At 30.9% G+C, this 16,257-nt stretch overlaps 4 protein-coding genes across 6 annotated transcripts in view; 2 read left to right on the top strand and 2 right to left on the bottom strand.

Annotated features, from left to right (window-relative positions):
- Nucleotides 1-8,120: 8,120 nt before the first annotated feature.
- LOC108567581 lies at nucleotides 8,121-9,048 on the bottom strand. Its single transcript, XM_017928129.1, has 2 exons — nucleotides 8,841-9,048; nucleotides 8,121-8,781 (listed from the first exon to the last, which is right to left on the bottom strand). The coding sequence occupies exons 1-2, from the start codon at nucleotides 8,874-8,876 to the stop codon at nucleotides 8,197-8,199; spliced, it is 621 nt and encodes a 206-aa protein (XP_017783618.1). The 5' UTR covers nucleotides 8,877-9,048; the 3' UTR covers nucleotides 8,121-8,196.
- A 212-nt stretch (nucleotides 9,049-9,260) lies between these two features.
- On the top strand, nucleotides 9,261-10,040 carry LOC108567582 (mitochondrial import inner membrane translocase subunit Tim17-B-like). Its single transcript, XM_017928130.1, has 3 exons — nucleotides 9,261-9,374; nucleotides 9,458-9,624; nucleotides 9,679-10,040. The coding sequence occupies exons 2-3, from the start codon at nucleotides 9,481-9,483 to the stop codon at nucleotides 10,024-10,026; spliced, it is 492 nt and encodes a 163-aa protein (XP_017783619.1). The 5' UTR covers nucleotides 9,261-9,374; nucleotides 9,458-9,480; the 3' UTR covers nucleotides 10,027-10,040.
- A 350-nt stretch (nucleotides 10,041-10,390) lies between these two features.
- LOC108567567 (zinc finger protein 501-like) lies at nucleotides 10,391-11,806 on the top strand. Of its 3 annotated transcripts, none has more exons than XM_017928106.1 (7): nucleotides 10,391-10,482; nucleotides 10,542-10,706; nucleotides 10,756-10,923; nucleotides 10,977-11,144; nucleotides 11,201-11,362; nucleotides 11,416-11,583; nucleotides 11,636-11,806. In XM_017928106.1, exons 1-7 carry the CDS (start codon nucleotides 10,413-10,415, stop codon nucleotides 11,725-11,727), a joined length of 993 nt encoding a protein of 330 aa, XP_017783595.1. In that variant the 5' UTR covers nucleotides 10,391-10,412; the 3' UTR covers nucleotides 11,728-11,806. The 3 variants fall into 3 exon arrangements, with proteins under 3 accessions (XP_017783595.1, XP_017783597.1, XP_017783596.1); XM_017928107.1 differs by having other exon boundaries at nucleotides 10,401-10,482; nucleotides 10,535-10,706; XM_017928108.1 differs by lacking the exon at nucleotides 10,977-11,144.
- A 3,225-nt stretch (nucleotides 11,807-15,031) lies between these two features.
- Nucleotides 15,032-16,257, bottom strand: part of LOC108567563 — a 31,379-nt gene continuing 30,153 nt past the window's right edge. Inside the window, exon 4 of the mRNA XM_017928102.1 lies at nucleotides 15,032-16,078. Within this exon, the coding sequence (XP_017783591.1) occupies nucleotides 15,921-16,078 (158 nt within the window). The 3' untranslated portion in view covers nucleotides 15,032-15,920. The remainder of the gene's footprint in view (nucleotides 16,079-16,257) is intronic.

Genomic DNA, 16,257 nt, shown 5'->3' on the forward strand with positions numbered 1-16,257 from the left:
AATTGTTCCGCTCCATGCTATTTATTTTGTTTTTTCTGTTTTTATTTTCTTTTCTTTGTCTTATGGTCAAAAAAACATTCGAGCTATTACCAGAAAGTTTTGGCTGATTGTGAATAAATAATAAAAGTTATAAAAAAAAAATATTTATTTTTATTGGGGTAATAAAAAACGATCAATTAGAAGTTCCGAATTCCAAAACTTTTTATTGCTCTAATATATCTACGAATTCTGTAAATTTACATGTAAATTATCATAAAATATATTATGTTTCGAAGGTATTTGAGATTCGTCGAAATGATTTAATAAACTTATGTAAAAAAATCCCTTTGTCCATAGAACATTTGTAGGAAAATGTGTGAAAAGATACTTTTTTTGGCACATATTATAATAAGTGGTATAAGTCCACAATTTAATAATTTTATAGTGTAAAAAACATCACACGACTTGATTACAAATTGTTAGAATATTAGAAAACTTATCGTCAATTGTTACATATAAAATGTGGTACAAAAATAGTCATGGTAATTTGATAGCAAAGAATATATGTTTATTCTAAATTTATTTATTTTATTATTAAAAGCAAAAAAGTACAAAATGGAACATGTTTACAAATATATATATATGTGTATATCCAGTGGCGGATTAAGGATAGTTGGGGCCCCTAAACTAATCATTTTTGGGGATGCTACGAGTTTCCTCCTCAGTCTCTATATGATTGTCATCCTGCATCGTCCTGCGAGTTTTCTGCTCATTCATTTTATCCATCTTCACCTGTTTTTTGAGAAATTTTATATTATTGCGTATTAGCAATTTATTTCTCATATCTGCAGTGTTCTTTATTTTCTTCAAGCCAATCTTAATTACTTTTATTCTCTCTCGTCTGCATGGCAGTTTACACAACACCGTCTTTCCTTCGCAACAAAGTTTCCATTTAGGAGCAGCTTGTTTGTTATTTGTGTTTGGTACTCCGGATCTACTATTCTTGTTCATTGCTGGCATTTTTATTCTGGTCGATATGTTAAAGTGCTAGTTCAACTAATCTTCAAATACTGACTGAATATTTGTTTCACATCTATTATATACCTTTCTGGAATCATACTCTTTAGGTACCTGTTCCACAATTGGTTCAAATTATTTTCTTAGGGTAATAAAAAACGGTCAATTTATTAATAGAAGTTCCGAATTCCAAAACTTTTTATTGCTCTAATATTACTACAAACTCTGTAAATTTACATGTAATTTGTCATAAAAAATATTATGTTTGAAAGGTATTTGATATTCGTCGAAATTATTTAATAAACTTATGTCCATAAATACCTTTGTCTATTTAAAAAAAAATGTTGAAAGGTTTAATAGCAAATGTGAATTAATATTTACATCATTCTTTTTGATATGTACAATTATTTCAAATAATTTTATTAGCGTAATATAAAAACAATTAATTCATCAATTATTAGAAGTTCGGAATATATATTTTTTTATTCTTGCTCTAATATTATTACGTTAGGATATTTAAGATTCGTCGAAATTATTTAATAAACTTTAGACCGAAAATACCTATGTATAAATATAATGTTTTTTTAAAAAATATATTATATAAAATCTTATCAAATAATTTACTATCTACCTTATTTAAATAGATTATAAATTATATTTTTGTATTAAGTGAGTTATCTATTAATTAATTTTGTCTATATAATAAATTATTATTTTGGAGTGGTTAGACTTATTATTAATTAAAATCAAATCGATTGTATTTTTACTTTTAAATACAATCATGCGAGTATCCCCATGCAAAGATTATAGCTCGATTCTAGACAACAATATGTATTCATTGTACAATAGTACGCAAAATTATTCTTTTATTCATAAATCATAGTTTTTTTCCTTTATATCATTTTATTATCTGAAATATTTCACCCTTTTTTGCTGGTAAGGTAATTAATTTATTTGAGATGTTTCTTCTTCATTATTTTCCAACATAAATACTATATTTCTGAATAGTTTTCAGCATTAAACATTTGCAAAATTCAATGATAAGATTTTCAAATAATAGTAAAAATATATTGAATAATATTAATAAAATTGATACACTATATATTAAAGAGTTTATAAGAATGGTAATGTTAAATTAAAATTTATTTTTATTGCAATACCATTATTAATAATATTTTAGTCTTAAGAACTGAAAATTTTTATATTTTAAAACAAATGTATCAATACATCTCATAATGCGGCTTCGATCAGTTCGGATTCACTATTTGAATATTTCAAAATGTAATAAATAATAAAGAAAACTTCTTGTATAAAAAATATTTTTTATTGATAAATTATTGTCTTATCCCTGTCAAATTTCTTTTTGTACGTTTTATTTTTGTTAGGTACATCAATTCATCGTTTTATACAAGTACCGTCTTTACATGTTTTCGCTTACACGCTACTTAAAAAAAATAAATTATGTGTTTTTTGCATATCTTTAGAATTATATGTTTTCTCAGGAACGTATCTACCGTGTAAATTGGAGGATAGGTGTATTTAGTTCCTTAATTAGGTTTTAAACAGTCCAGAATATTGGCGGAACTAATTATCTGGACTATGCGAGGTATTTTTATATTAATAATATAAAAGGTGAAACGTTCTATAGTTAATTTTTATTTATTATAATATATTTTTTATATTTTTATTTTTTTTTAATACATATTATTAATAATATGAACAGACACACTGAGAGTATTGATCAACAACTGCTGAAAATCTGAGTTTACTCCTGAAAGTTCTGCTCTTCTGGTATCGACGTTTCTCTAAAACGCTTAAAACTGAAACGGTCGGCGCAAAAATTATTCTCTCGCTAAATGTACACCGTTTATAACGTAAACTGCTTTATAAACCCCGATCAAAATAATATCGCAGTTAAACGCATTACGTTGTGAAACAAGTAGTAACAATAACGGTAAAACCTTCAGTCTCGGTGGATGTGCCGGGCTCGATAACTCCTCGTCTTTCTGATCTCTTGTTACTCCCATCCGAACAAAACGCTTAACGTTGAATTATAGAAAAGTATTTTACCGTTAATAGTGGCGTCTAACAAACAGCAATTCTCGACTGAATTTCTAAAACGTTTTCAGGTCTTGGGCATTTCTCCTCAAGAAGCTGGCATCTTGGTAGCCGTCTAACCCAGAAACGCTTAAGCGAGAATTTCAGTTCCATTCCTCCATTCAATGGTAATCATCCAGGATGATTGGTTTTTAATAGGTATTTTGTACGGTGGATGCGCCGGTGCCTACAACAATTAAATTTACCTAAGCACTATGAACTCACTTTATTTGTTAAATGCCTTTTAAATGATAGCAGCAGCAAGATTCCTCCTCTTCGATGTTCTGCTTTCTTGGTAGTTCTGCTTCCCAGAAACGCTTAACTTCGAATTGACTGACGAAATCCATTCTCTATTAATGTTGTTAGCTCAAAGTGAATCATCATTAATAATAAATACATTTAATGCTGCTACACCGACCATTTTGTTTGTTAGAGAACGTTTGAGAATGTGTAACCACCTACTCTACATTCTGTTGTCTTGGTGCCTTTGCTTCCCCCAAACCGCTTACTGTTCAAAACACTTACAAAAAACGAAATTAAATATTTCTGTTCTGTACGCAGACAATCTAATTAATCTTATTGATATAATATAAATTATTTTAATAAGTAATAATTAAATTTACATTATTATACATATGGATTAATTAATTATTGAATGTAAAAATTTTAATTATTTCATATAATAAATTAACTTCATATATATATTTATTTAACTTACCATACTATAGTCAATAAAAAGAGTACAATTATTTGTTAAAACAATTCAGAGTAGAAATATCCAGATATTTTTAGAAAACTCACAAGCTTTTTTTATATTATATAATAATTACAAATAAATGGGATATATTTCTAAAACTTTCTTTCTTCTTTGAAATTATGTCTGCATATTTTATGGAAAAGATTTTCTTTGTAATTTGATGATGAACATATGGGATTTATGATAATATTAAGGCTAAAAAAGTTACTTCAATTGCAAATTTTGTAAATTGTTTTTATTAACTAATTAAGACTACTATATTTCTTATGTTGTCTCGTGACTACGAGGACGCCGTACAAATACGCGCAGAACAAAAGCGTGTAGTAAATCAACTACGTTTAATTCATAAGAATTTGAAGTATGATATTTTTGTTATGATTATAATAATATTTAGAAAATAACATTAGTTGGGACGTGAACTTAATTTATTATATTTGCTGATAGGATTTAATTATATAGACGGATGATTTTAAAAATATTATGACTAATCTAAACAGTCCAACATCGTCTTCCTCTCTAAATTCTGGGCCCTTCAAAACCCAAATATCCTTCCCAAATTAAATATCCCATATTATCACTGTTCCAATACCCAATGTCCCTCGATTGATACCGTCTTGTTTTTACTTCACTGCTTTTTCCTCATTCTTCTAGTTTTCATATGTATATATTATTATTGTTCCATAATTATATTTATGTTAGAATTTATTTATTTAGTGAGCTGTTATTATCATTTAGTTTTTATTATTATAATTTATTTAATGTACTTTTTTTGTATTGATGTCTGGCCAATAAATTATTATTATTATTCAATTTATTATTAAAAATCGTTATTGGACACAATTATGCACAAAGGATCTTTCTGCCCAAAATTAATGAATAATGCTGCATAAATTTTATTTCATACTATTTTATTTATGAAAATAAAATTAATAAATAAAAAGTATAAGAGCTTCACCCAAATAAATTAATTAAAAATCTTCAATAAAACTATTAAACTTCTATATACTAAAAATATATATCCTTTTACCAACAAATTTAAAAAAAGTGTAATACAAAAATAAATAATTTTTACTATGAATGCATTAAATTATATTTATATAAATATTCTCTAGTACTGTTTTTTTTATTCATGGATTTGTTTAATTTAATCGTAATTTGAATATGTATAATAAGTTGTGGAACTTCAAATCATTGTCCACACCCCCTCCCTCTGCAAAACATTATTTGGGCCCCTAAATGGATTGGGATTTTTCATAAAGCCTATGCAAATTGGAAGTACTTAGACAAATTAGATGGCTTCTGGTATTTTTTTTTATTTGAGGTCCTCCTTGATTTGAAATAGAAAAATATTAATAAAGTCGTGGACCCTAGAGAACAGTTACTTTTAGTATTACATTTAGTAATGCAAGATTCGGCGGAATTATAGTTCTGCCACTGTGTATAATGTAAATAAAAATAAGGATAATAATCACAGGAATCCTTAGCCCCAAATTAGGATAAATCATAATTCTTTGGTTTATTTATTTATATATATTTTGATATTTTCTTAAGTTTCACTATAATTGTTGTCTTCGATTTCTTGATTCTTTATTCTAAATTAATGTTCTGTCTTATTTTTTCGCCATGTAGAAAGATTATTTTAAATCAAAAACTACAGTTTGTTTACTATTTTAACCATAAAATAATCTGTGGGCAGAAATATATATATTTTTCGTTTAACTTTATTTATGATAACAAAACTGTAATATAACAAAATCTGTAATTGTTCGTAAACAGTAATTGCACTTGGATACTAGTTACTAAAAAAAATGTTTAAATGAAGCTTGATACAATAAAATGTTAATTAAGATGTTAAAAAAATAATGAACGCAGAAGATTTGGTGTAAGATTTAGAAAATCTGTTCGCAACAAAAATAAATAAAATGAAGACAATGTTAATGAAGTTTAAAAATGTTAACAGGTAAAGATTTAAAAAAGCGCTCTTCATATTTTTTAGTGAAAATGTTTTGATTTAGGAAGAAGTGTTATCGTTATCGATCAGTGTTAAAAACAATAATATCGTCTAGGAAATTGTTAAATGAAAGAGAAAACCAGCAGAAACAATCAACTTTCGACTCATATTTTATAATTTCATTTTCTATGTAATTTGACTGTTTATTACCTAAATATTTTCTATGTTGGATAAAAGTTTCATAAATTGTTCACTTCTGAAAACGAAGTTTTACTGATAAAGTAATTTCGTGGAAAGTATCTTATTAGTTAATAGAAGAATGAAAGTATTTTTTTTTAATTAAAGCACTAAAGATTGTTATTATTATAGAAATGAATTATTTAAATAAAGATTAGTTTACGTAATTATATATTCATTCATAAAATAAATTGATAATAAGAGCGTCCTTCAGATTGTGATTCCAAACCGTTCAATACTGCTGCTTGGGTGGATGGAAGGGGCAATACGATTTTCACGCGGAAAACTGTGTAACCAGACATTCTCCCTCCTGTATATTCTGTTGGCTTGGTATTTTCGTTTCCCCCAAACGCTTAAAACTAAAACGGTGGAAAGCTCGAGTTTCAGCAGATATACCTACCATATCCAACAATTTTCGTAAATTACTGATTGCGATCAATTGACAAATGGTGTATCAAATACAATTCGACGGAATCTTATTTTCCGTTCTCCCCTAACTATATGTTAAATTAATTGTTAATAGCGCGTTCGTTTCAGAAATATCTCCTGAAAATCCTGCTCACTTAGTACTTGTGTTTCCCCCAAACGCTTAATTTTGAAGCAAGCCAATTTAAATGATTTTGAGCTGAATTTACCGTTTAAAACAACATACATTGTGCATTTAACGTTATTTTTTGTTGTATGGAGATATTAGAGCTTTGGATATATTTAATTATTGCTATTTTTAATAATCCATAAATTGAGGACGAAAGCTGGATTTTCCTGCGTTTCCTCCTACATTTTCTACTATCTTGGTAGCGCAGTTTCCCTAAAACGCTTAATACTGCATTGCAATGGATCCTCGTCGGCAATGCGGAAAATGGGTTTTCCTCCATTAACGTGTTTACTTTAATGACTACCGCTGATACGGATAATGTGGATGCGCGGGGTAATTTGTAACTAAACGGTCGGGAAAAGCTCGCAGATGCCTCCTGCGAGTTCTGTTTTCACGGTAGCGCGCTTTCCCTAAAACGCTTAAAATTGAAACATTTAAGCGGAAAAGTTCTGCTTTTCCACCAAAACCATTTATCCGTATGTGGCGTCAAAAACCATCTCAACTTCATGTGCTCCCGATCACGAACTTTCCCTGCACTTTCTATCAACCCTAGGCATAAGGGAGAATGTCGGTCGCTTCAAAATATGAGGGTTGCTCCCTCCGCTCGATATCGTCGCGCTCCATACTTATTGCAAGTCCTGCGGTCCTGCTAGAAATTTGGACCGGCGTCCTGACGCCCCCGCTTTCGTAGACGCACATTTCTAACCCCTCCTTGTAGCCTTTATATTGTTCCATTAGAACGAACTGAAACTGTTAAATTAATTAGAAACGTATTTGTTTAGAAATGTAAATATTTATGGCTCAATGTGGATAATATTTATGATTTTTTTCAACCATTTTACTAGAAAAAATGCATTTTGAATAATATCAGTTTCATACACATTTTCAGAGAACCTCCATTAATAATGACAATTTCATAATTGTAAATAATTTGAGAATATTAAAATATTAATAATGCTTGAATTCTAATTTAAAATATCTATTTCTTGTTGTTATATCTATGTTTTTATTGTTATTTGCTAATGTTTCTTATGTTTTAAATTATTATTATTCTATGAAAAATATGTTTATTCTATAATAAACAGTAGGACATAATTTCAGATTCTGATTTTGTCCATTCAAGATACATTTACATGTATTCGCTTTTTTTACATTTTATTTATATAGAAAATATACTTACTTTCCCAAAATATATAGGCCAACGGTCCATGTTTTATAAATATATGTGATATAAATAACAAGAATTGTGTTGACTTTTCAGTAACTTTAAATTTACCAGAATTAGACTAGACTAGAATTCAACAGGAATATATTAACTTATCAGAACGTCGTTATAATTATATGACTATGTTTATTTACGTTCCCAAGTGATATACACTAGAAGTGTATAAGTTTTTTTCTTTGCCACATGAGTTTTTCATTTTACTTCGCGTGTTACTCTTTTCATTTGAAGGAAAATCTGAAGATAATAATAACTTGTAAAATGATTATGCGTTTCGTATTTTAATGCTTTAAAATCTATCAATATAAAATCCAATTCGCTTAAGCTAATTTTAAAATTCTTTATTCTTCTTTCTTGTCGCTAGTTGAAGCTTCCGGTGTCGTGGATGTCTCGGAGGTGACCGTTGTTTCCGGAGTTATAGCAGTACGAGCGTCGTTCAAGACGTCTTTCGCCAGTTCTCTTTCGCTATATCTTTCCCTCAAAGCGTTGAAAAGACACAGCTGTGTCTCATATTCTCGCTTCAAATCCGCATTCATCCTGATCATGTTCTCCAACTTCTGGTGAACCAATGTTTGACGTTCCTTCTCAGCGTCCACCTTGGCATTCATGCAATCAATTTGATCCTGTAAATGCTTGACTTCGATACTCCTGATTTCCAGCATGTTCTTCGTGATCGAAACGACATCACGCATAGACGCCACCTGCGCATTCAGAGCTTCGATCTGCAACTCTTGGTTCTTGCAGATCTTTGTCTTCTCGAAGATCATGGCCTTAGCTTTAGTTAGGATCTCCTCGCTGTGTATTTTCATTTTATGCACCTCGTTGGTCTCGGAGTTGTGCTGCACCGCCTTCTTGTTGGCCTCGGCAAGCTCTGATTCCAATTTGCTGTTAAGCGCTTTCAACTCTTCGCATTCTTGGATCTTAGCCTAAGCATTTGTTCCATTAATTCTACGCCTCAAATAGAAAGATCACTCTAAGTACTTACCGCTAAACTTGCTTCAATTTGACCGGCTCCTTCCATTTTAACAATTAATGCAATTCTTTCTACGTAAATTAAGCTTCTTTTGCGGATGAAAACTGCGCTTCACCTTAGGATCTTCGGTTTACTGCCGTCACTATAAGCCGAGCACTGGACAAATTCCCAAATATAGAATTCAAACTGTGTTGAAGCGTGTTAAATCGTACTAAAACTAAAAATATAATTAGAATGCAGATGATCTTTACAGTATATTTTTAGCCGGAGTCGCAGTAGAATTCAAATTTCCCGCGCACTGCACCCCAAACATCTATCCTATTATTTCTAATTACAACAATCGCTGGATTAGAAATTATTTGTTGATTTTAAGCTAAAATTAAACTAAAACTACTTTTTGTTTAATTTATTTTGACAAAATTTGTCAAAGTTCAAACATGCGTGCTTCTTTCATAATCCTGTGACATGAGTGTCAAGAAATAAAAGAGATAAATTCGGGTGCAATTTTCATATAGGAAAGGAAATTATTCTTAAGTCAGGATTATAGTAAGTATTTTGTATCAGCTTTCAAATAAATCGTTTCAGTTTAGCTCTAAGATACGAAATAATTATACAACAATAATTTGTAGGTTAAGATTGTGGGGCTTGCATAATGGAAGAATACACAAGAGAACCTTGCCCTTGGCGTATCGTTGACGATTGCGGAGGTGCATTCACCATGGGTTTAATTGGTGGAGGTGTCTTCCAAAGCATCAAAGGTTTCCGTAATGCCCCATCAGGATTCAACAGACGATTAGTGAATATTCTCAAACAACCAATGCAGAAACAGCAATTAACAGTTGAATTTTAGATTGGATCAATGACAGCCATTAAACAAAGGTCCCCAACAATTGCTGGCAACTTTGCTGTTTGGGGTGGTTTGTTCTCTACCATTGATTGTGCTTTGATACATGTCCGCAAGAAGGAAGATCCATGGAACTCTATTATCAGTGGAGCAGCAACTGGTGGTATTCTGGCAGCAAGAAATGGTGTCTCTGCAATGGCTGGCAGTGCGTTCATTGGTGGCGTCCTATTAGCTTTAATTGAAGGTGTTGGTATTTTATTCACCCGTCTATCTGCTGAGCAATTTCAGCCACAACCTCCAGTCTTTGAGGACCCCACACAGCAGGCACCCTCTGGAGGCCTTAGTTTCCAATAAAATTTTACAGAATATTTTTGTTAGAGTTTGTGCTGTGATTTATCTGTTATTTTTTTCTACTTGTTATACATGGAGTATTTGACTACTTCCTCCACGAATGACACTCATTAATGATAAGAAAACGATTCCAAATAGTTAGTGGATTTATTTTGCTGCTCTGCAAAACCATTTGCAAAATTGTATCCGCATTGTAGAATTACATAAAGTATATTTTAAAGTATCTGTGCGTTTCCTTTGTTTTGTTATATTGGTTGCATAAATAAAAATAATATTGTTGGAAAAGTAATTAATTTTACTTATATGATCCTTCTTGTTAGCTGTAGAGAAATGAAGATGGCAGCACTTGTGGTAAGCATTATGGCGGATGTTGATTCATTTAAAAAAAAATGGGAAAGGAACGAAGTAATACTTGTGGAGTTTCACAAGCAGAAACAAATGCGTTGAACTATGGGAAAAGTATAGATTTGCTGTTTAAAGGTATTTCTAGATCTTATTTACTGTATTTAAGTTTTTAGATCTCTCAGTTGAAGGTTATAATAGTAAACATTACACAGAACTTGCTTCTAGAGAAACTCTGGTTAAGCATGGACAGACTTACGAAGATAACTATAAATGTGCCTATTGCAATAGTATCTTCAATAGCGATTCACATCTGAAAAAACATATGAAAGTTCATATGGGTATGGTACATACAATATTTTGATTTAGTTTAATTTGTTACAATTGTAGCTGAATATATACATGAATGTATATTATGTGGAGAAAAGTTTAAGAGTGCTCCTGCTTTACGATACCATATCAATGTTCATGTGGATAGCAAAGATAACAAGTGCAGCTTTTGCGGGGCAACATTTCCAGAGAGGCTTTTATTGAAGCAACACATAAGAATACACCAAGGTTAATATTTAACAATTTTATATTATATGTTTTTACTCAATTGATTATTTAAGATCAATTTCCATATGTTTGTGAGCTATGTGGTAAAAAGTTTAGAAGCTCTTCTGCACTGAAATATCACATTGAAATTCACGTCTCTGAACATAATTTGAGATGCAACTTCTGTGAAGCTATATTTGATGACAGATTGTCGTTGAAACAGCACATAAAGTTTCATAAAGGTTATTGAATAGTTATGAATGAAATGTTGGCATTTATAAATCATTTTCTCTTCTAGATGAGTTCCCTTTCCAGTGTGATATTTGCAGTGAAAAGTTTAGGAGTCCACCAGCATTGAAGTACCACAGAGACAATCATCAAACAGCGCTGAAATGCTCAATTTGCAATGTTAAATTTATGGAAAAAATAACATTGAAGCAACACATGAAATCACACAAAGGTTACACATTTCTTTCTTTTCACTACTATCTAATAATTTTGTTATTCTTTCAGATGTGTTTCCATTTCAATGTAAAATTTGCAATGAAAAGTTTAGAAGTACTGCAGCTTTAAAGTATCATATAAATACTCATAATGTGGGCTATGGTTTTGTGTGCAATTTTTGCAATCAGGATTTTAATACAAAACTTGATTTGAAGAAGCATATTAAGTGTCATATAGGTAAGTATTATGTTTTTGTATCACAATCATATTTTATATGTGAATGTTACAGATCAATTTCCTTTTCAATGTGATATGTGTGAGAAAAAGTACAGAAGCAATCCAGCTCTAAAATATCACTTGAAAACTCATTTTAGGCAATAAGTTTCGTATTTGAAATGGGAAACAATTAATTTTATTTTTATTTTGTTGAATATACTTTTGTTAATTATATGATTTTTTTATACTGGTTATAGTTCTTTTCATGAATCCTGATTGATAAAAACTCTGTTTTAAATTAAAATAGTATTAGGAATTTAATTGCAATTTATAAAGTGTAAATTTTTGTTACTTAAAGTATTATCAGGATTTTAATTTGAAGCAAATGTTTAATTTTGATCTTAAATTTTAACATATTTTGATAATATTGTCTATTTACATAATCAAAATATATCGTATTAAATTGATCAATGATTGGATACATTTTATAATTCCAATTTAAATTTTATAATTGGAACGAGGTTCCACATTGTATTTACTAAGAATATCGGGTTGTATGCAAAATTTAACGTAATTTAAGGTATTTTTTCAATGTAAATTAGAAATTATATCGAGTAGAATGAAATAATTTTGTGGTCTTAACTGCATCCACTTTCGTGTATGAGAATATCAGGTGATCTTCACGTCTACTCATTTTGGTAGACGACAATGATTAAAGCTGTTTGGATATAAAATAGCCAAACGTTTTGTTTAATTTTTAGAAATTAATAAAAATATTTACACCAATTATTATTGTATATTGAATCAAATAAAAACCTTTCAACTTTAATTAAAATAATTTTGCTGTTCATATAAAATTACATCCCTGAGATGATGCGCATAGTGAATTCTGATTTAGAGTCCTAATAAATTAAGACTCATTGTCATTTCTTTAGTATATTTATTATAATTTTCTTATTGAAATATATATTGTTTCAGATTTTGTAATCATTCCATTTTCTTTTTAGTTGTAATCATTGACTAAGCCGTTTTTTTGCATTCTACTAGTACAATAAAAATAAACTTTTTCATAAAGTAGACATGAGGGAATAATATTTGAAATAACACATCTGCTCGGCTTTGCTGATAATTTAATTAAAATGTTACAAGTGCATCAGCTGTGTAGAAAATAATCGAAAAATTCTGTTGTCAGAGCATCGATTGGTTCATTGGGCAACAACAAGTGAACGATGAGTTTTGCATCCCCAACATGACACTATTTGGCGTGGATTTTGGGTTGGAGGTATCATTGGACCATTTTTCTTCGAAGACGATGCTGGAAATGTAGTAACAGTCAATGGCAAACGGTAACGGGGCATATGGTTCCAATAGACTGGGACCACTTGTCACACATCACATGAAACGATGGCATTATTGCACGAGACATTCCCTGGTCGGGTCTATATCGCAAGCCCGACAACCGAAAGACCGTCTATTGAAAGCCCGACGTTCGAAATCCCGACTACCATAATCCCGACAATCAAAATCCCCACTGTATCGAAATCCCGAATATATCGAAATCCCGACTACCATAATCCCAACAATCGAAATCCCGACTGTGTCTTTTATTATTATAATTTCTACAATAACATTTTTAAATTATTGTACTATATTTTAATAGGTTGACGGTTACTGAAAAAGATATTTTTAAGACCTAGGTCGATGGCTCTTTTACCCGATTATTAATTGTTTTTATTTATTAACAAATAATATTAATTATTATTGTATTTTTTTTTTCGTTGACTTATTCATTATAAAATTTAAGAATAAGAAATATTCTATAATTATAATTAGTTTATATTATTAACATTAATTATAATTAGTTTATATTATTAACAATAAATAACAACAATTAATAATCTTAAGTTTTAGATTGTCGGGATTTTGATATAGTCGAGATTTTGATTGTCGGGATTATGGTAGTCGGGATTTTGACATTGTCCGGATTTCGATATAGTCGGGATTTCGAACGTCGGGATTTCGATACACTCGGGATTTCAAACGTCGGGATTTCTATAGACGGTTGTGGGGCTTGCGATTGCCACCGCCCTGATCGTGTAATCTCCCGTTTGGGTGACCAGAATTGTCAGCCTAGAATCTAGATCAGCGTTTCTCAATGTGGGCCCCACGGGGGCAATTCGAAAATTTACACATCTAGACTTTAACCGTATGGCGTATTATGTATATGTTACATAGGGGACAAGAATTTTAGAAAGGTTTTGGTGGGGCATGGCACAAAAAAGGTTGGGAACCACTGATATAGATTGTGCGATTTAACGTCTTTGGACTTCGTTTTCTTCTATTTTTTGAAGTGAAGTTTATGTCAACAAGCCTACATCCACTCACGCCTTAAAGGAGGAGACCAGAGACTGCCAGAGACCACTATTGATGAATGCGACGTTTGTATGCATAACAGAGAGAATTTTCTATTTCTGAAAAATTTGTAAACAAAAAACAAGAACTTGTTTGAGCAGTATATCTAAGGATATTCATTTATTTTTAAAATCATATTTTGTGGTATTAATTCATTTAATATTTATTTATTTTACAATTTGGTCTTGCCTTTGACTCGGAGACAGAATTATTTAAATGGTACAAAATTTTCGGTTAATTTACGATCATCAGTTATTTCAACTTAACATAATTATTAAGTACGTTTTTTTACATTTTATTATGAGAGTTCAATTGTACGTATTCAGGATCAATATTCAAATCAAGTTGCAAAGCATGAGACGATAATTACTTTATATTTCGACATGTTACAATTATATAAGGTACACCCAACATCTGTTAATTTTTTGTCATATTTCGGTCTTGGTGACAGTAGTGTCAGATTTACAAACAATATTCCAAAGACAATCATTAAAAATGATTATTTTAGTTTCTTAACCTCATGATTTGTTTACAATATGATATTTAGGTATGTTAGCATTAAAATATAGTTAAGCCAGAACTTAATAACAATTGTTTATTTTCTATTATTTGAAATAGACAATATACAAAATTATTTTGTATTTAAGTAATAGCTATTATTTCTTTGAATGTCTTCCTTGCACAGATGATTTGAATGTCAGTAAATACATTTATAAATATAATTATATAACCTGGTAGTAAATTTATGAAAATATTCTTTAATATTGTATGTTTAAATAAAGTAAACTAGAAGTAAACCTGTGAATAAAAGTCATTTATAAATGGATATAGCTGTAGTATATTTATTAAAATAATTTTTAATTGCTTAAGTCCATGATACATATAATACACGTAAATTATATTTAGAATACACAGTGTTTAATATATTGTACAATAATTACAACCTATGTTCCTAACTTTTAATTTATTCATTACAATTTACTAAGTAGAATATTTACACATCCATATGTTACACATCAATGGTTATATAGTTGTTAATAAACATTTAAAGCAAGTTAAAACGATAACAATGGATTCGAAATAAATAGATCAGCATCCTACATATGTGATATGTGTAATGTATTAAATAAACAATGTGTACGGAAATGCAGTGAAATGTACACGAATAAACTACAGTACGAATATTATCCAGCTGGTCCAAACTACGAGGGAAACTCGTAAAGTTTACTTTGCATTTACTCTTCTACTTTATTTATTTAACATTTTTCTTGGGAGGGAAACATACACGGTACATGGTTTTAAGTTGAGGATAAAGCGTGGGTAGGCATGTCATTTCATTGAAGAAAACTCAGCCCGAGGTGGATTTTTCATTATTCAGGACGCGTTTGGTAACGCTCGGCTTTACGCAAACATACACAACTTAGTTGCTGCCGGGACATTAAATTTAATTTACTGTTGCTCGGATTCTGAAAAGTGAGCAAATATGAACCGAACTGCTGCAGGTCTTTCCAACAGCAGCAGCAGGAAACCAGATACACACATACCCGAGCGGGATCAGTTATGGAATACGTAATGATTTTAATTAAATATATGCTTCCGATGAGGTCGAATCCTGCGAGTGGTATTACCACGTTAATGTTAAACGTAATGTATTGTCTAGTAAATAGGGACCTAATCTATGGGCTCTCAATGGCCTCGGACAAAGGGCAAGGGGATGATTTGTGGGATAACCGGATCCGGGGTGTGTTCCTCCTGGTCCTCGGGTCAGCTGTCCGGGTCTATGACGAGGGTGTGAGCATGAGTTAAGGCCGTCCACAGCGGAGATCTGCACGTTACCAACAAAGAATGGAACAGAATACATATAAAACATTGATCATTTCGTGAAACTTTCAGGCATTTTCTGGAAGCGTTCACCTATCTGCCGCACAAACGGTCTTCTCTTTATGCTAGCTGTCCCTGGATTCCTGATCCGGTGTGATCATCTCGACGACGGTTGCTTCCGGTTCCGGGTCGGAGCGTTCCTCAAGGACCGTATCCAATTCCATCGAGGGGAATCCTCTGCTCATACCGCGCTCCGACCGCAACGACACAGCCCTCGAACGACCTTCGCAAAGTTAAATCATATTATTCACCTTCTATTAAACATCAAAAGCATTATGTCATTGTCAGTTTATCCCCAAATTTGTATGTAACAACAATGTACTCATTAATTCAGAAACATATAGTAAATCCTCAACGTCAAGTTATTGTTGTACCTATGTACCTATATTTGTGTAGAATAAT

The sequence above is a fragment of the Nicrophorus vespilloides genome, unplaced genomic scaffold (assembly GCF_001412225.1).
Source record: "Nicrophorus vespilloides isolate i.1.1-1 unplaced genomic scaffold, Nicve_v1.0, whole genome shotgun sequence".
Taxonomy (NCBI): Eukaryota; Metazoa; Arthropoda; class Insecta; order Coleoptera; family Silphidae; genus Nicrophorus; species Nicrophorus vespilloides.

Bases quoted from the DNA above. Each gene is read 5' to 3' on its own strand.
- LOC108567581 (XM_017928129.1), bottom strand. From the start codon at position 8,876: ATGGAAGGAGCCGGTCAAATTGAAGCAAGTTTAGCG. The intron at 8,782-8,840 runs GTAAGTACTTAG...ACAAATGCTTAG, and splicing joins AAATTGAAGCAAGTTTAGCG to GCTAAGATCCAAGAATGCGA.
- LOC108567582 (XM_017928130.1), top strand. From the start codon at position 9,481: ATGGAAGAATACACAAGAGAACCTTGCCCTTGGCGTATCGTTGACGAT. The intron at 9,625-9,678 runs GTGAATATTCTC...GTTGAATTTTAG, and splicing joins CAGGATTCAACAGACGATTA to ATTGGATCAATGACAGCCAT.
- LOC108567567 (XM_017928106.1), top strand. From the start codon at position 10,413: ATGGGAAAGGAACGAAGTAATACTTGTGGAGTTTCACAAGCAGAAACA. The intron at 10,924-10,976 runs GTTAATATTTAA...TGATTATTTAAG, and splicing joins ACACATAAGAATACACCAAG to ATCAATTTCCATATGTTTGT. The intron at 11,145-11,200 runs GTTATTGAATAG...TTTCTCTTCTAG, and splicing joins GCACATAAAGTTTCATAAAG to ATGAGTTCCCTTTCCAGTGT.